Source organism: Dreissena polymorpha, chromosome 3, assembly GCF_020536995.1.
Source record: "Dreissena polymorpha isolate Duluth1 chromosome 3, UMN_Dpol_1.0, whole genome shotgun sequence".
Lineage (NCBI taxonomy): Eukaryota > Metazoa > Mollusca > Bivalvia > Myida > Dreissenidae > Dreissena > Dreissena polymorpha.
In genome coordinates, this window is record NC_068357.1 from 72,457,819 (window position 1) to 72,479,325 (window position 21,507).

General features: G+C 34.3%; 1 protein-coding gene across 2 annotated transcripts in view; it reads left to right on the top strand.

Annotated features, from left to right (window-relative positions):
• Positions 1 to 224: 224 nt before the first annotated feature.
• The window catches only part of LOC127874724 (trace amine-associated receptor 4-like), a 122,047-nt gene continuing 100,764 nt past the window's right edge, over positions 225 to 21,507 (top strand). Inside the window, exons 1-2 of one of the 2 annotated variants that reach the window (XM_052419267.1) lie at positions 225 to 892; positions 1,569 to 2,436. In XM_052419267.1, the coding sequence (XP_052275227.1) occupies positions 546 to 892; positions 1,569 to 2,361 (1,140 nt within the window). In that variant the 5' untranslated portion in view covers positions 225 to 545 and the 3' untranslated portion in view covers positions 2,362 to 2,436. Of the gene's footprint in view, positions 893 to 1,568; positions 2,437 to 21,507 lie in introns of those variants that run through there. The other variant, XM_052419266.1, reaches the window with a different exon arrangement.

Sequence of the window (21,507 nt, forward strand, 5' to 3'; positions counted from 1 at the left end):
TTCTTTAAAATAACTTTTTTTAGCATTATGAGTAAGACACTGTGTGCTATTCATGAGTTGTTGAAATTTAGAATAATTCTCAGAAGATTTATTGTTCTTAAAATAATTAAAAGTTTTGTCTCTAGCATTAATACTTTGTAAAATATCATCATGTATACATCGTTCTGTTCGCTGTTTAATACAAACTTCCTTAACAGAAACTCTGTGCGATGTACACTTATTTTTAGTGTCTAATTTGGACGTACTATGTTCTTTAACAGCACTCGACATCATTAAGTGTTGAGTGTAAGTCGTATTTTATCTGAACTAACAGTTTAACAAATGTTTGATCTGATTAATATTAACGGCAACACAATAAAATGGTAAAATAGTACAGATTTACAACAAGTGAAAATTCTTTAAACAAATTGAGATTATGTAATAAGTAATTATGATGGTGTAAACAGGATATAAACATATATTCACCAAAACTGGTGAACTTTCAAGTACATACAAATATATCTTGAATATGAAATATAATATTATAACAGTATCCGCTTAGCGGTATGGAGACTGATGCAGAGATTCTAGCGAGACTTAACCACGAAGAGGCGAAACAGTACGTGGGTGGGGTAGTGTTCGTGGCGCTGCTCATGACGGCGGGGATATTCGGCAACCTGCACGTTCTCTACGTGTACGTGTTCCGCATGAAGTCCTCCAACCACCGCGTGTTTATCCTCACCCTGGCGATCCTCGACTTCATTACGTGCGTGGTGGGAATGCCGTTCATCCTCGTGGACCTCCGCAATCCGCTCACATTCACCCCGGTAGCCGCATGCAAGATCCTCCGCTTCGTCAACTACTTTATCACCGGGTCTTCCGCCGGGCTGCTGATCGTCATCGCCGTTGATAGGTACGCTATAGCGACTAAGGCTCGATTGGTCATTGTCGGCTCTGGTACTACTTAAAAGTACTCCGTGTTCTCTTTAGAATACACAAAGCCACTGGGGTATAGACAATATAATTAAAAGTATCCCGAAGCATGGTCGTGTGCCTTTAAGCGTGTTGTCCAAACACGGGGTACATGCAATACCCGAGCCGACAACAACCAATTAAGCGCGACTAAGAACCTAGCACATTAATGTTTAAGCGCCGGGGTACGGTTGCTTGATGGGAACATAGGAACTATGTATTATACTTAGTGTAACTTTTGCCTTCGCGTGAAATAGCTATGCCGTGTGAATGTTATAGATGACGATCAATGATCTGATGCGTATTCATTAGGCAGCTATATCTAACTACTATTAATTATAATGAGCATGCCAATTAAAATGACATATCTAACCTTAAATACGGGAAGTTATTGTGTACAGATTGTGAAATGTATACATTGTCGTTACCTGCTTACAAGGATCGGCCGTACCTAGCAACCGACCAAACAGACGATGTTGGAAGTTATTGCTTCCATGGATAAAGTAAACCTTTACATTTCTGGTTTCGCATGTCAAGTGTTTCATAAATCAAACTGTAAGTCTGCGGAAACTAATCATACCCGGCGTATGCACTGGAATCTGCGCATCTGGTTTCAGATACCGGAAGATTTGTGTTCCTTTTGGCAAGCAGATGTCCCGAATGATTGCCCAAGTCTCTTGCCTTGTGGTTATCGGTTTCTCCATACTGCTATCCTGGCCCGCCCCCGTGCTGTATGGACAGGACATCGTGATGACGTCACACGAGAACATCACGGGCACGCGCTGTTATGAAGAGAACAAATTTCGGGAAACAAAATACATGGCGTATTTTAACAAGCTTCTTATACTCGTGTTTTTCGTGGGGTTCGTCGTTCTCGTGGTCTTGTACTCGCTGATTTGGAGGGTCATACGGAAACACAGCTTGAAACGCGCGGAACAAGAAGAAGCGGAAGGCCATAGCAAGACAGCAACGAAAATGTCGAACGTAACGTCATCAGTGTACACCTCCGCCGCTCAGTCGGTATACAGTGACGACACAACAAAAGAACAGTGCGACAAAAAAGTCAAGAACGAACAACCTAACATCAGCCAGTCTGAATGGTCACGGCGTGGAAACGCCCAAAAAACCAACCATGATCACGCCAAAAGGACGACAGTGATGTTTGCTTTAATCACAGCAGTCTTCGTATTGAGCTACTTTCCACATCTATCGCTGAAGATCGTCACTTTCCTGAATCCAAACTTCGTGCCCAACATGAGTTTTACTGGCCTCGTGTTGTACAACACTTTCATCTGGTGTTTCTTTATCAACAACATGGCTAATGCTTACATTTACGGTTTCCTGGACCGGCGATTCGGAGCGGAAGTAAGACTCCTTTATGGGCAGATTTTGTTTTGTAGGCGGACATAGATATGTATCGCTTTAGTGTCATGGCAGAAATGAAGATTAAACATACAAAATAGTTTTCGTAATAGTTTCGTAAATTGCAAATGTCATATTCAATGCAAAAAGTTATTATCTTTATGGGCTAACAACACAGAAAGAAAGTAAAAGAAAACTTAATTCTTGTATCTAAATCTAAACATTTACCTTTCACGGGACATGAACCCGATACTTTAGGAACCAAAATATACTGACACATTTACCAATATTTAGCCGACGAGGGACTTTGAAATACATACATAACGTTATGTCACACACACATTTTCGAATGAGAAACTTTATATATATATATATATATATATATATATATATATATATATATATATATATATATATATATATATATATATATATATATATATTGAATTGATATATCTCAATGGAAATATATCTCTTGCTTATGTCTGGTATTTCTCTTATATTGATACAGATTGTAAAACTCGTGCGTTTTTCTATTTTGTAATGTGGGATAAAAAAAATAGCATAGCCAATCGGAGTAAAAGTTTAACGGCTTAAATGGTTAGCCTGAAGTATAATAATTATTGTGTTATATTACAAACTTGAACATGTCTTAACAATTGCTGTGCTTTGCATTATTTTCGCCTAATATACAATATGTCACCAAATTAAATAAATCCACAGGGATCACAATACTTTTTAATTCAAATGTACTGAGGGGTGAACATATTAATAAAGTCTACCATTCATAATCTCAAAAGTGGCTAAAATCTGTTGTTTATGGAAGTTATACAGATGAAACAAATACATTTATGATTTTAACGAGCGGAACGTTATGATTTTAAGACCAAATATCGCTTATCAAAACAAACAATTGCTTTATCACGGATTGAGTCGAAAGCATCTAAACTTATCTATTCCACAAACAATCATATTTTTATCATATAATGGTCATTAAAGCCTACATCGAATATACATGTTGATGTTCATTAACTTGTATAAATGGTATATCATTAAAGGTAAATGTTTACTGCTACAACACGATTGTTTGGGTGTTTTCCCAGTTAGACAAATACGTTATCAAAGTAAATTCAAGTTTTAACCCTTTCATTCAAACGATAATTGCGCTGGTAATCAAGGCGATCTTAATCTGATAGACCCACAGGCACGTTTTTTAGACCTGTGTTGGTCTGCAATCCAGTTATTCAGGCGCTATAGATTATTGCATGTTTATAAATTTGCGGTTCTTTAACTAAACAGTTTCATTTGATGACTAGTTGATTTATCATACTTTATAGTATTCGTTCAACATATGCAGTAGTGTTATAGCACAATGCTTATTTAATTATTTTAGTTCACCAATATAAAACTACAAGCATAATAATTAATGTTTTATCACACTAGTACACGAGTCAGCATGATTAAATTCACGGGCATTTATAGATACTGCATTGGGGGAATGAGCAAACACAATAGTAAACCCTGGAATGCCATAGTAAAGTAAATAAACACAATTGTTAACGCAGTTTACTCGGAACAGCATACCACATATGGGCAATAGATGCTTAAACAATATAATATAATCATACAGTATAAATCTACCAATTAAATTATTGCCTCCTCAATAAATTGTTCACACACTTGAAATTCTCAAATTAAGAAGTGACTCGTACATACCTTAAAAAATAAATACTGGGATTTCTGAACGTTGCTATTACATTGAATGTAAAAAACTGATATCAGTGAAATGGCACCAATACGTGACATAAAATGTAATCAAATAAGTAGAAACAGATGAAAATGTTCTCATCTACGACTCTGTCTTATTTTATTTTATTCCCACCGTGCCGTCAAATGAGACAAACATCATGATAGCTCAGTCATATTTTTTCCAAGATCATGATATACAGTTATGCCTCATGTTCTACATGATTCAACTACAAACAATGAGGACAAATGACTTCAATAGTCACATGACACTTTTAAATAAAAGTGCTCATAGTTGTTTTTGCGTACATAGTATTTATTGACTAAATCTCTTAAAATCAAACATTAATAAAACATAATGTTTAACTTTATAATCAAATAAACATGACTGGATTAATTCAAAACAGCTAGAAACAACAATTAAAAACCCACTGAAATTTAATAAACTAAATACAAGAGTCAAGCAGAATTTCACACGAGATAATTCTGACATCCATATTTGATCTTTTTTTAGCATGTATTATCCATAAAACTATAACAAGTTACAGAAACTCAAACCCCATACAGAAAAAGGCCATAACTCAGCTAAAACTGGTCACATTCAAAATTCATTTCTACTAGGGATGCAAGAGTTTACAAAAAACATTAACCGGTTAATCTTTTGCCGTTACCGGTTAGTAACCGGTTAACCGAAACACCTTAAGTAGTTAAAATGTTAAAGTATACTTAAACAATGTCATACCGCTCGTACTTGTACTCTCTATCGATACGAAAGTAATTTGAGATCGCTTGCGTTGATAGCATGTCTGTTTCTTAATAAAATATACTGTAACATTTATTTTAATAATTTTGTAAATGCTTGCTATATGTTGTGTGTATTTTTCCTGCGTAAATATGAGTGAAAAATTAAAGAATTACTCAATGTTCAATTTCACGTGTCATTAGCTTATTTTTGTTTGGGTCGCTTACATTAAGTTCGCGTCGTATCGCTCACAAATGGTGTATTTCTTGGTTTATTCTGTTTAAATTTTATTATTTATGTTTATTTATTAAATTAGTTTAATTAGTTGCTTTCTTTAAAAAAAAACGTGTCTCAGACGGTTGTGGTGGCATCGAGGATGACGTAAAAAACTAACATTAATTTCTGATAAAACAGATAAGACGTTAACTCAACAAGATTTTAACAACGAATGCAATTCCTGGTAAAACTGTTACTTATAATACTTTATTTCGCAATCAGTGTTGGATATTGGTTAACAAAGCATCAAAATAAGCCATCCGATGTCTCAACTGATTTTATAGTGTCAATTGCGTCTTCGCTAATAGCCCCCAATCCCCGCAGTTCGCTAGTTAAATTTTCGCGAGTTAAACAAAACAACAGTGCTAATTAACAAAACGTACTCCCTGTTTGATACCACAAAGGTACTGATTTATTGCTTTATTGCCTTGTTTGTTCACACGTTATTTACTACCGTCGATGGTGCGGAATGTTGTTCTAACTTGTCGCAAGCGCAAATCGGCAGTATGTCGCGCGCAAAACGTAAAATCGTACGAATCGTATTATGCAAAGAGAAAAACATATTCCAAGAAAAAAGCATACTGTAAATATTTTTTCTAAGGTTAACTTTTTCACGAAAATGTAACCGGTTAACTGGTCGTTTCGGTAGGTTAACAGGTTAACCTCTTGCATCCCTAATTTCTACACAATCATTTACACATAATAAGGACATTCAACAGAAAAGGTTTGAGACAGATGTTCCCTGTACTAGTAGTTAAGAAGGCGTTTTAACACAAAATAATGCCACTGTATTATATAGTGAAAACAAACAAACAAGGGGTCATAATTGTGTGAAAACGTGTTGCAGTAATAATTCCTTTCTTTACAATCCACTGAACATTAAGGTCATTTGACTCAGAAATTCGAAAAGTAGATACAAAGTTAAAACAAGCTTAAGGACATGAACAACACAAATGGCCACAATTTTGCCAAAAATCTTTGCAGCCCAAATTAAATTTTAAGATAACTTACACATTCAGGTCATTAAACTGTATAACTAAGAAAGGTCGATCCAGAAGTTAAAAAGAGAACTCATAACATAACTTAGGTCTAGGATCGACATACAAGTGAAATGCTTAATGTGGTATGTTGGGGAAAGGGGGGGGGGTATACAACTGTATATACAAAAATATTTTTTTAAAAAGGAAAAAAAATAAACAAACTAGGAATTACAAATTACAGAAATACATGTTCTAATAAAGAAATATATCAATCAATGAAAACTTTACATGTTTTGTTTTTGCATTCACATTTATAAAGGCTTATATAAAATTAATGTTTCAACAACTAGATAACTAATATAACATCTTAGGCAGTTATTTTGTGCATAATAGCATTATTGTCGTTAAAATATAAATCAACAAAAGAAGTAAAATAACTTAAATTTTTAATCATTACTTACATCAAACAATTGCTCTTCATATCAAAAATACATTAGACACACACAATAACAGATCTATATTGTGATATAAAAATGGTAGTACTTATTTCATGAATCATGTTTGACAAGCATGTAAATTGTAGCATCTTACCTGACAAGTATTGACTGAATTAACTAAATAAAAAATGGATATGCTTAAAAACTTGTTTTAAGAATGGTTCAGTTCAAAATATATAGAAAGGCTAATATCAGCCACCTTTTCTTAAGAAATTAAAAAACTGATTATTTAACAAACAAAAAAACAACATCATTAAAATATTAAAACAAAAATATTACCAACTTCATGAGCAAATACAAAGTGGTATTCGTTCCATTTTCTATCACATGGTCAAATATGTTTGTTCTCAGAGTCTATTTTCTATCACATGGTCAATTCTGTTTGTTTTCAAAGTCTATTTTCTATCACGTGGTCAATTCTGTTTGTTTTCAAAGTCTATTTTCTATCACATGGTCAATTATGTTTGTTCTCAAAGTCTATTTTCTATCACATGGTCAATTCTGTTTGTTTTCAAAGTCTATTTTCTATCACATGGTCAATTATGTTTGTTTTCAAAGTCTATTTTCTATCACATGGTCAATTCTGTTTGTTCTCAGAGTCTATTTTCTATCACATGGTCAATTCTGTTTGTCCTCACATCTTGTTATAAACTTCCTGGAAAATCAAAACATTCATCACATATTAAAACTAATTATTTTTAACGAATTAAAGAATATTTATCTGAACCAAAGAAAAGATTGATAAAAACGTATGCAAACACAGGTGGACAACACAAATATTGTATCGGAAATAAAAAGTTAAGAAGATATGACAGATTACTTTAAATATATATATTTCAGCTCAATTGCATCAAAAGCCTAATGCTTTTAAACGGTCTCCTTGATGTCTCCTGGGTAGAACCAGTACTTTGGTTTCTTTGGGAGAGATCTAACGAATGCTCCCGAAATAAGTATCGAACCTTGATATGTTTCTCTTACAATCTGATATATAAACAAGTCGCTTCCCAAAGTGCCACAAGTCAGGGCCATGGTTGGACTACATACACAAAATGTGAGAAGCTCACCTGATAATATATGGCAGCTCAGGAGCCATGAAGATCAGCGTGTGCCCATAGACAAGACTGAACTGAGCCGCCCCGTAAGAGTCTGGACGGGACGTCACGGCTGCCTCGGACACCTGCAATAGTGAGAACATAGCTTATGGCAAGGGTTAAAACTTGAATATTTATTGAAAGAAAAAAAGATAAAAGGTTGTTCTTCTTGTTCTGCATCATAGACATAAAAATAATTATAAAACGTTTTCGATGAACAAACACGCGCCCCATTTGTGGCTTCAACTTGGTGCTGGTCAGTCGATTTAAACTTCATATGATAATCAGGTCAATTTCACAGATGTTGGGTGCTACAGTAGGACTGGAAATGATTATAAGCAAAAAAGGTGTAAATATCAACCTTGATGTAGTAAGAGTTCCAGACTAAACAGTAATCTTTTTAATTGAGATGAACAGAACAGAACAGACAGTTTATTAAGACTTATACATAGGTACATCGTCTTTAATGCATATAATTATAAATAAAGTAATGTCATGTATCAGAATACTATAGTAAGTAACCAAATCAATATAATCATGTATATATGTTAGTAAGTTAAATGAAACTTCAGAACTAAATTCAATGAAATGACATTTCTAAACAAAATAAGAACAGAGAACAATAACGATTTTGACAAGGAGAAACATAATAATTTTAAAGGCAGTAAGGACAAACTATTACAAATAATAACAGTGACTGAAAAGTGATTTAAACACTTCTTACAAGCAAGTCAAACTATTAATTCAAGTAGTGGTATTTAAGATAGCATTTCGTACAGCTAATGCTTCCTTTACATATTTACATACGTTTAATATTTCAAATTTACAAGTTGATATTAATAAACTATGGAACTTAACAACCGATGGATTTATGAAATAAAAACGTTTTATGAATTTTTGCCATATAGAACGGTAGCATGAACAACACACAAATGAAATGGAATTCATCCTCTATGTCCCGTTGATTACAATACAGGCAATAACGTTCTTCACGGGGAATATTGTTGCGTGCGTATCTTCCGGTCTGAATTCTCAATGGATGGGCAGAAGCCCTTAATTTCACAAAGTATAAACGTAGACTCTTGGGTAATAAATCTAAGTAGTTTTCATATTCAAGAGTAGTTTTAAACATTCTATACATATCTAGTTCTTGTTTAAAGGTGTCAATAATTCTGCATTTAAATTCACATACAAAAGCATGACTATTAGTTATATTTGCAGCTTCAAAAACATAGGAAAATCCGTAATCGTTTAACAATTGTTTAACATTTGCGACCCAATTGTTGCATCCCCTATTACAATCATTTAATGCTTGCATATAAACATATATTTTACTGTTAATAATTTTTAACCCATACTTAACAATTCTTACATATCTATTTACATATAATGGATATCTGCCTAGCTCACCATAAACTGTAGCGGTACATGTGTTTATTTTTACATTTAACAATCTCTTGCAAAATTTTTAATGAATGCGTTCGATCTCTTTTGATTTATTAAAACCCCATATTTTAGAGGCATAACAACAAATAGATCCAACAAAAGAATCAAACAACTGACAAAATAATTTCGGCTTAAGATCATACTGCTTACATTAATATAGTAAAATATTCATAGCCTTAAGGGCTTTTCCAACCAAATGTTCTTGATTTAAAGTGAAACTACCAGTGTAATTCAAAACAGTGCCGAGATAATTAAAATTGTCGACGATTTCTATATCTTGGCCATTATATGTCCATTTTTCATCTTTTCGAATTTTACCCCTTTTACGAAAAACCATTATTTTTGTTTTTGAAGTATTAACATTAAGCCCCCATGTATTACAATAGACATACAGGTTATCTAAATGGTTCTGTACTTCTTCTGGTGATTTACCTAGAATAGCCATGTCATCCGCAAATAACAATAAAATTAAGGTTATGTTGTGTATATTTAGGCCAGACAATGTGCTATCTTGTAAAAATAGTTCCAAATCTTCTACAACAGTGAAAAAAGAATCGGGGACATTACCTCCCCTTGTCTTAGACCGACATCATAACTAAAGTATTCGGAATATGATGTGCACGACTTAACACAAGATTTAACATTTTTATACATATTCCTAATTATTCTCAATAGTTTCCTTGTACACCAGATTTATACATTTTTAACCATAATGCATTACGATATATACTATTAAAACATTTTAGCAAATCAACGTATACAACATACAAACGTTTGTTTTGATTTAAAAAATGCTGCACAACAGACAACAAGATATAAAAAGCATAAACAGTTGAACATCCTTTTCTAAATCCAAATTGTGCATCTGAAATTTTAGCATTATCTTCACAAAACGATTCGATACGTTTGTTTAAAATGGTTGTAAACAACTTGGAAAAACAACTAGCAAGTGTTATCCCTCTACAATTACAAACATCATCAACAGATCCTTTTTTATGCAGAGGTATGATAACTCCTTCTGTCCACTGATCGGGAAAAAAGCCCGAAACAAAAATATTATTAAACATGTCACATAAATGGTTTGATAAAATATCCAACTTTCTAGAAAATATTCATTTAAAATAAAGTCACTACCAGCCGCTTTATTTCGTTTTAAGCGTTTAACTGCATTTTTAACTTCATCTTCTGTTATCGGCTGATCTAGTTCGGGAAAAGTACAATTTTCCGCATTAAAATTATTATTTGAACAAAGTTCTTCAGCTTCAGCATTATTAGTATAAGAAATAGAATTACTCAAATTATCAAAATAATCCTTGAATGCATGTATTGAAATTTTATTGCCATTTATTTTGTTTTTAGATTTAAAATATTTCCAAAATTCCTTTGGCTTTTTACTCTTTAAATTTTCAATTTCTATCATTTTTCGTTCAAATGCATCCCTTTTCTTTTTGTTAATTAACTGCTTATAAAGACGTTCTTTTCACACAACGATTTCCTATTTATATCAGACTTAATACAATTAAAACATCGTAAAGCGTCATGGTATTGATATTGAGCAACTATACATTCGTTGTCAAACCAATCAGCGTGGTTAATACAACTATCAACAAAGAACGTGGGTTTATTCTTGTTAACATGAGATTTTAAAAACAACGGATCCGCAACGTTCCGGATTGTATTAGTAAATTTTTCTACAGCTACGTTTATTGAAAGTTTACTTGTACAATCAATATTTTCGACAATTTCTGTCAAAACGGGAAGTCGAGAGATAATTCCTGAACGAAATTCATCTCGAAATGCATTGTCCCATTGATATTTAACATCAGTGAAAGCATCAAAACAAGGCGAATAATTATTACAATACAATGAAAACTGCAATGGTGCATGATCGCTCAATTCGTTAAAATCACAGACAGTAAAGTTTGCTAACGATTGAAAATTGCTTTCTGTTGTCAACAGATAATCAATCACCGAAGAACCGTTATTCCTATTTTTAATGATATTGTTATAAGTATTGATAATTCGAGCCAATTGTCAATTAACTCCATTATAGATAAATTCACAGCCACAATTCGCAGTGAAGCGGATGAGCTATTCTCAAAATCGTACAAGTACAGTAATAAACCTTCATTCAATACTGACAGTAGTTTAAAGCATGCAGATTGGTTTGACAACGAATGTATTACTGCACGAAATCACTACCATGACGCTTTAAAATATTTTAACCTTAACATGACCGATTTAAATAGAAAGTGTTGTGCGAAAAAAAAGTATTTATAAGAAATTAATTATGAAAAAGAAAAATATTGTATATCAGCGTAAAATGGCAGAAATTGAAAGTTTGAAAAGTAAAAAGCCGAAAGATTTTTGAAAAATTTTCAAATAAAAAAATAAAAGTAATTGCAATAAAATTCCATTAGATGTATTTAAAGAGTTCTTTGAAAATTTAAGTAATACTAATTCGGACAATCATAATGCACAGGCAGAATTTATTTGTTCGAACAATGACTTTGACATTGAAAATTGTACTTTTCCAGACTTAGACCAACCAATAACGGTAAATGAGGTATTAAATGCATGTAAACACTTGAAGCGTAATAAAGCGTCTGGTGGTGACTGTATTTTAAACGAATACTTTATTGAGTGCATTGATATCTTATCTAGTCATTTGTGTGATGTTTTTAATAGTATTTTAACCTCGGGCTATTTTCCTGAAAAGTGGACAGAGGGTATAATTATACCATTGCATAAAAAAGGTCCCGAGGACGATGTGAATAATTATAGAGGAATAACCCTTGTTAGCTGTTTTTCTAAGCTATTTACAACTATTTTAAACAAACGCATTGCATTATTTTGCGAAAATAATGCTAAAATCTCGGATGCACAATTCGGATTTAAAAAAGGTTGTTCAACCGTTGATGCCATATATATTCTTATGTCAGTTGTACAACATTTTTTAAATGAAAATAAGCGTCTGTATGTTGTTTACGTTGATATGCTTAAATGTTATGATAGCATATATCGCAATGCATTATGGCTAAAAATGTACTAATCCGGTATACAAGGCAAAATATTACGAATAATTAAAATTATGTATGAAAATGTCAAATCATGTGTAAAAGCATGCTTGACATACTCTGAATACTTTAGCTACGCCGTTGGTCTACGGCAAGGGGAGGTAATGTCTCCTATTCTATTTTCATTGTTTGTCGAGGACTTAGAACTTTTTTTACAAGATAGTGTCCATTCTGGTTTAAATATAGAAGATGTAATTTTAATTTTACTGTTGTTTGCAGACGATATGGCGATTTTGGGTAAATCACCCGAAGAAATACAATCTCATTTAGACAACCTTTACCTTTATTGTAACTCATGGGGACTAAATGTTAATACTAGCAAAACAAAAATAATGGTTTTTCGGAAAAGGGGTAGAATTCGCCGAGATGAGACATGGACATATAATGGGGAAACTATAGAAGTCGTTGATAATTTATAACTATTTGGGTACTGTTATTAATTATACTGGTAGTTTTATATTAAACCAGGAGCAGTTAGTAGGTAAAGCCCTTAAGGCTATGAATACTTTGCTTGATAAATGCAAACAGTATGATCTAAAACCTAGAATATTGTGTCAATTGTTTGATGCCTTTGTTGGCTCTATTTTAAATTATGCATTAGAGATATGGGGTTTTAATAAATTCAAAGATATTGAACGCATCCACTTAAAATTTTGTAAAAGGTTGTTAAATGTTAAAAGCAATACATGTAATGCAACGGTATATGGTGAATTAGGTAGACACCCACAGTATGTAAATAGATATGTTCGTATTGTAAAATATTGGCTTAAAGTTGTGAATAGTGAAAATATTATCATAAAAACTGTGTATAACCAGGAGATAAATGATTGTGATAAAGGGTATAAAAATTGGGTCTCGAATGTGAAAAAGTTATTAAATGATTATGGATTTTCATATATATTCGAAAATGCAAATATGATTTATGCAAAGTCGTTTTTATGTGAATTAAAATGTAGAATTGTAGATGCTTTTAAACAAGAATGGTTTTGGCAATATGAACGATATTTCTGTTTTAGATATGTATAGAATATTCAAAACAACTCTTGAATACGAAACTTACTTAGATTTACTGCCAAAAAGTTTGCGTACATACTTTGTTAAACTAAGGGCTTCTGCCCACCCTTTGAGAATTCAAACTGGAAGATACGCACGTAATAATATTCCCCGTAATGAAAGATATTGTCAATGTTGTGATCAAAGGGACATAGAGGATGAATTCCACTTTATATGTAAATGTCCATGTTTCCATCAATTAAGACAAAAATATATAAAAAATTTTACTATGTGAATCCATCAGTTATTAAGTCCCATACTTTATTGAACTCAACTTGTAAATTTGAAATTATAAATTTGTGTAAATATATGAAGGAAGCTCTGGCTGTTAGACATTCTATCACAAATAATATTGCCAGCGAAAACTAAAGTAGTTCCTTACTGCTAGTAAAACGATATATATTTAAATACGGTAATGTAAAGTCGATCTTCTTTGTTAAATATACTTTGTCTCAAATTGTTATATTACATTTTGTATATTGTTATAACTCATACGTTGTAATATATAGACACGTGACAATATTTTGTATTATATTTTGTGTATTTAGACGATGTACATTTGTATAAGTCTTAATAAACTGTCTGTTCTGTTCTGTTCTGTTCTGTTCTGTTCTATTTCAGAAAAATGTGGATGTACAACTATCGCCTATTCTACCATTGATAATGCGTAATGTAGATGACTTACACAGATCAATTAATTTAATACCATGACTATTGTGTATTTTATCTATTGAGGCCCTGGCAAAGGCTTGGTCTGGTGAATAATCGACATCATCATGTTCGGTATTAGTTGTATCATGTACAATAAAATCAATTTTATTACCGATTCTACCATTCAAATCGCCTGTTATAAAAACATTTCCAATTTCAGAAAAATATGTGATATCATTTTCTAAAATATCAAAAAGATCGACATTAATTGTATTGTAGACTGGTGAGTCCTCTCCCCATATATAGCTATCACATATGTAAATATCACGGGCAGTATTAAAAAAAATCATGATTTAATTTTATCCAAATAATTGTGTCATAATGATTCCGTATAATTTCAATTCCATTTTTTAAATGATCTTTTATATAAATAGCAATACCACCGCTACATCTTCGAGCGTTTCTATGTTGAAATTTTCTTAAGAAATTAAAAGATAGATAGCCGTCAAGCGTTATGTTACTAGATAGCTTGGTCCATGTTTCAAACAAAAAACATATATCAAATGAACTTAAAATATTTGTAAACTCTGTACTAGATCTTTTAAAATCAGTTAAACCATGAATGTTCCACGATAAAACAGACACCGCCGTCGTGCCCCTATGCTCTTACCGCGGTTCCATTTATGTAGAGAGTGTCATATGCCAGATAGGCGCGTTTGCCTGACCGCCTCGCCTCTTTCGTTTGAGGCACTAACTTGCGTCTCTTTTCTATTACCTCTTGGGGAAACTGTTCAAATACACGGTACACTGATCCGTCTAGTTCTTTCCATAGTTTGCGCACCAGTTCTCTTTCCTTGAAAAAAGTAAACTTGGCGACGATGTTACGCACTTTCCCAGGTGTAGGAGACCCTGGAGAGCGATGCACCCTCTCAAATTTAATTGAGTCCACAACGTCGCGGGCAATCTTAAAAAGCGTCTTGAAGGTGCTGGCGGAGTTTCCGTTCGGTAACTTCCGGCTGCTCGTTTCCGGTCGTGTTGTCTTCTGCTACCCCGGTAAAAATTAAGTTGTTTCGCGTGGTCTGCGATTGAAGATATGAAACGTTATCACGCAGGGTGTCTCTTTCTTTTTCCAACTGCTGCATCCGCTCGGACAGATGTGCCGCATGTATGTCCGCACCGTCCACCTTGTCATCGAGGCGCGTCACGCGTTGGCCTACTTTTTGGACCCAAATAAAGCATACTACATTTTTATTAGTTATATAAGGTTGATGTAATGACCAATGTCAAGGCTGCATGACAAGTGTATTAGTAATTTTCAACTTTCAAGTACCAACTATTTTAGAACTCTGTTTGCAGGGGCATAAGTGCTGGACACAACATTGAAACCAATTTGAAAAGAAATAGCCCCTTCAAATTATTTAAGTTTCTTATAATATTTTTAATTAAAAAAAGTCCCGAGTAGACCAAGATCAAGGTGAGACAGTGTAAAATGGTCGGATAGGGTATTATCACATGAGTATGTATAAAAGTTGTAGCAAATGATGCTTGTGTTCAACAAAATGGTTTATCTACTGAATGTTTTCAAGAACATGCAAAGTGGATTACTTTAGTCCAAATATCAAGGTAGGTTTGGCGATATAGGTGAACTGCCGGCTGTTCAAAATAATATACGAGATAAAATATATAAATATTAGAATTCAACAATTAATTACATCAAACTGGATTAAATAGATGATATTTGTTTGATTTGGTGGAATATCTATTATCATTCACAAGTGATCAAAGAAAATATTTTTTCTATGATCGAGTGTGAATTAAAATCGATATTCCACCAAATAACATTTTGTATTTTTATTCTTAAAAGTCATTATTTTTGTATTTTTGCTGAAATAATGATGTTGTACCGTCACTACCAACATTTCATAGTAAAACAGTGAAAATTATCAACAATGTTATACTGTTTGAAAAAGTGAATTATCTGTTTTAATTCAATGATATTTCTCTATAAACCAAAAGAAAGCATAAAATGACTGATTTTTACCATAAATACGTAATATTGTACAGATTTCATAATCATTTTGCCACTAGAATGATGACGGAGCGTACAAGATAATTGTGTGTACATATTGTGATTGGCCATTTAAATGTAAACATCCTACAGGATGTTGATGGATAAAATACTTAGAAAAATACCCCAAACCATATTTCAGATTAGAAAGCAAAAGTTTTCCAAGCAAGGAAGTAAAATAAACAGCAACATCCTTTTGGTTTACAGAGAAAATATACACTTACAAGAGACAGACTCTTAAGATCAATTGCAGACACTAAATTAAGAGCAATTGTATCCTTAAACATTCCCATTAACACTATTGACAGTGAGTCAAGGTTAGCCTCCTGATCCTACAACAATATCATACTAGTTATTCTTCATTAAAAATACCAAAATAAAACCACTCGGTTGAAAGCTGTGTAAGTAGTTTATATTGTACTGTACATCTCAGAGAACCAGTGATTAATATGAACTGAAAGCTTTGAGAAAAGTATTTATGAACAGTCAGGTAAAATTGATGCAAAGTCAAAATGAATCTTTATAAATAATTAAATCAATACAACATTTAAGAGGAGTAAAAACAAAAACCTTTTGTAACACACAATGTATGAAAACATTTCTACCAATACAGATTTGCCTGCTCGAGCTACCACTTGATTGTATAGCCTGATATCATGCAAAGCATAATTGAATAATGCAGTTATTACCTTCACAAGGTAATGATGGAAGGGTACAATTACATCGTCTTCGACATGCAGCATCAACAATGGTGATGTTTCATCGGCGATGCTGAACATATAGGGTACGCAGAATGTTAACGTTTTACAACTTAGATACGTATTTTGACGCATTTGTAGTCCCTTAAAAATTTACATTTTATCAAATACATCATTTCCAAACCTTAGATACTAATGGGCAGCAAACAGCATAAAACCTGACCAGACTGCGAGTTACTCGCAGGCTGTTCTGGTTTTATGCTGGTTATAAAAGACATCACTGCAGACAGACAACCTCACCTCTGGTCACTCTGAAAGTGGATGTCGTTGGCAGTGATTCTATACAGGAAGAGCCAGTTGAACCAAGGGATCATCTTGAATGGCTAGAAAGACAAGAGGAAATGAACATGATAAAACATTAACACTAAAAAAGGCAAAACAAAATATATTCTAATACTTACTGACTACGATTAAAGAAAAATATAAACTGGAAAACTGGAAAAAGAAAATAGTTTTTTTTAAATGATTTTGATTTATGACTAGAGACTGGTATTTTGTCTGTTGTTTTTTTTTTTTTTTTTTTCGGGGGGGGGGGAATAAGATGCACAAATTAAGCATTTATGTGTAAATATATACCAAACAAGTCCTGCTTTATCAATAATAATGTTTATATAAATGAATTGTATAATTAAATGGTAATGAAAAATTGGGGGGGGGGGGGGGGAGAGGAATGAAGGTTGGCAACTTGGAATGTCTAAGAACTCTTAATTATTTGGTAAATTGTTTCTTAAAATTTGATTTTGGAAGCAGAATATAATGAAAATATGAAATGTGCTAAGAAGAAACAGACTATCAAAATGTGGAAATGTGGTATTTTAATGTTAAAAAACCTTAAACATAAACAGAGAACTGTAACCTACCGAAGCTAATGGGTGGTATTAAGCAGCATCTAGAATATTGTTAAACCCAGACTCGAGAATCACCCCGTCTGGCAAAACAATAAAACAACATCAATCTTATAAATTATTTCAATATCTTAAATACTGGTAAATTATCCGACACCTAAACATAATATAAACAGCCACAAATGAGACACCTTGTTTCTATGTCAATTGCCACAAAGGAAAGTTTATTCTTACAAGGTTTCAGATGCCATCAGAATTTCCCATCAGTTTGTCACATAAATATTGAAATAACTACTTGTTTTCCCACAAAATACCATTTACAATATCTTTATTCTTTAATAATTACAGTCAGTACTTGCAAAATATGCATTTTAAAGTAAATTATAATGACAGAGACATAATAAGTAATACAGTATATGCTTTTGTGCATTGACTTACCACTTCTGCTTACAATCGGGCCAACTTGAAACTCTGAAGTCATGTAAATTAGGAACTTTATTGATCATAAGTTCATTAAGGGAGTCTTGTCGTTCTTGATCATATATTGATATATGTACAAATAAAGTAACTGCAAATTAAGACACTTTTCTGTCAGAATAATTCAATTCCAAAACTTGTAAGATTTAATTAAAATAAAGTTCAATACAATGAAAAAACGAATAAAAAAATTATTAAGAACCTAGGTTTGAAATTTTCTCATGTGTGAGATGCTTTAAGAAACATAATGTTCAACGATACAACTGCACTTTGGTACTTGTCATAGTCAGTAAAAAATACGAAATTCGATAGAACAATAGAATTACGCATTTTCCGTACCACTTGATATTACGTCATTCCTCCTTTTGCAAACTGCCTGTGCTTGCGTTCAGATCGCCAAAAAACGTGTTCAATTTTTATCTCAAGTAATCTTCGGAAATGCCTCACGGCAGAAAAAGAAAGCAAGCGAAACATCTTGAGGAAACATTGGAGGACAATACCAGATTCCTGCAACCCGATCAAGGTAGTCATTTTATTGATTTTGAGGATATTGTACGTGCTTCAAATAGTGTTCCTCTCAATTCACACAACGAAGCGGTGTGTGGTGTTAGTGGACAATCTGTTCCAACATTAAGTCTTGATTTGACCAATAATCTGGGGCGATCCCTGAATACGGGTCAGACTTGGCCGCGCACGTGCCAGTATCGCTTAAACAACAAATTGCGTGGGGCGATTATGTGAACTTGGCCTTATTGCTTAAAGGCGCGTTCGAGTTGTCAGATATTTGTAACAGGGTGTTCCTTAGTTGTCGGCACATGGCAGTATTGAGCAGCGCCCTAAAGAATGTAGAGATAACTTACAGACTATCGAACGCTGGTCTGACGCCTTTTTGATTTATGCCCTCAATTTACCTAACCACGCGGCCAGACAAAGTTTTATTACGATCTCTAGTGGCGATGCGTGCAAACAAGGGCCCCTGATCGACAGCGGACGCCAAAAGTCAACCACTCGTGTCACCATTACAAAAAAACGTCACTGCGCGTGGTCTAACTGTAAGTTTGCGCACACATGCTCAGAATGCGGTTTGCCACATCCCGTCATTGATTGTCATTTGTGACCTCGCCCTACCGACGCCGGGGTGGTGACCCGTTTTCAAAGGGGACGGGGATTTCATCGCTTTCGGTTACGACCCCGATGGCGCGGGAACAACCGCGTCGCCCCAAATAGGTTCTTAACATGACGCTATTTCCAATTGTTACCATGACTTTGTTAATCTCGCAACATCGCCAGTGAATATCAAAACATTACGCGAACACTTAATGTCGTTTAATTTGAAAGACCGCAAATGGCTTTTAAATGGTTTTATGAATGGTTTTTCAATGTATTATAGCGGCCCTAGATTCCGTCGATTAAGTAAGAACTTAACGTCTGCTATTGCGAATGCAGACATTATTCAAGATAAGATTAATAATGCGATCTTGGCGGGGAGGATGGCGGGACCTTACACCGAACAACCTTTCACTAATTTTATGGTCTCCCCCATAGGCTCAGTCCCCCAAAAGACATCAGGCGAATTGAGGATGATTCACCACCTTTCTTTTCCGGATGGACACTCAGTTAACGATTTCACTGATAAAACATACTCGTCCGCTCAGTACACAAATTTTGATCAGGCGGTTCAAATGGTTCAAGATTTAGGCCAATACTGTAAACTTTTCAAAATGGATATAATAAACGCATTTCTTCCGGTTCGGCGAGAAGAGTTTGAAATACTAGGCATACATTTTAATGGCATGTATTACGTGAAAAAGGCTTACCACTCGGCGCTTCAGTCAGTTGCAAAACATTTGAGCAGTTTTCATCATTCTTGGAATTCTGCGTTTAGAGTAAAATGTCGTCTGGCAGGCTCATACACTATTAAGACGATTTCCTGGGAGGCGATAAATCTGAGCTAGGTTGTCGCCAAGTTATGGACACATTTATCAATTGTATGCAGGAGCTAAACGTGCCGCCAGCAGTTGAGAAAATAGAAGGCCCAAGCGAAATTGTCGTATATTTAGGCTTGGAATTAGACTCGGCGAAAGTACTGGTGCGCTTTCCTAAAATAAAATTCTGGAGTTGGAGGATAAAATTAATTGCATTGTTAACAAACAGAAAATTACTTTAAAACAAATGCAATCGCTTATAGGTTCCCTTAACTTCGTTTGCAGGGCGATTTCAATCGGCCGCCCGTTTTGTAGGAGATTTATTAACACCACGTGCGGAATATCAAAAGCATACCACCGCATACGTAAAACGCGAGCTGTTAGGCCAGACCTTAAAATGTGGTTGACATTTTTGTGCAATTACAACGGAGTGTCAATGTTCAGGGTTAGGATTAGACACTGGACAGACACTGGATTTTCAATTGCAACACTCAATTGTTTACAGACTGTGCTTGTGGTTTTTGTCTTGGGATTTGTTTTAAAGGTCACTGGTGTAACGCTCGTTAGCCTGAGTTATGGAGAAAAAAGGCGTAACTAAGGATCTAACTGTTCTTAAATTATTTCCTTTTGTCGTTTCACTGTTTCTCTGGGGCGATGATTTGAAAAATACAAAGTTAATGTTTCATTGTGACAATGCAGCGGTTGTTTATATATTAAACAAGCCGACTTCAAAGTCCGATATGTTCATGAATATAATTCGTACTCTCACCTTAAAGTGCTTGGAAATAAATGTTATCGTTCGCGCCAGCCACGTCCCCGGTTACCGAAACGTATTTTGCGATGCGTTGTCTCGATTTCAGATAAGCAAATTCAGAGAGCCGGCACCGGAAGCGGACCCAGTGCCGACTCCGTTTCCGGTCCATATGTGGAACTTCTTGAACATACAGCAAAAGAGATAATATTCAATAGTATGTCGGTAAATTCATGGCTTTCGTACAATACCGCTTGCAGCGTTTTCAACAATATTTGCTCGGCTTATAGTCTAAGCAGCAACTGGCCCGCGGATCAACAACATGTCGTTCTCTGTGTAGCCTATTGTTTTGAACAGGGTCTATCACCTAAATCTACCAAGAGCTACATTTCCGGGTTGAGTCATATCCATAAATATATGGGCTGATACGATATTAGTAACATTGTTGTAGTTAAGAAAATGCTTGAGTGCTGTTCTCGATCACGACAAACGCTTGATACGCGGGCACCAATCACTCGGAAGGTGTTGACGGTTATTATCTCGCAATTAGCGAAAGTGTGTTAAAATGACTTTGAGCTTGCACTATTCAATGCTATGTTTGCTCTTGCTTATTTCGGTCTGTTACGAGTCAGTGAATTGGTAGAAATAGCAACATGCAGTAATCAGTTGCAAATAGCTGACGTTAGGGTCACGGGGGATAAACACGCCATACTTGTCACACTCAGGAAACATAAAACAAAACACCGCGGTATTCCGGTTACAATCAGGATCCCATACGAGCCGGAATCTGCATTCTGACCCGTTCGGTCGA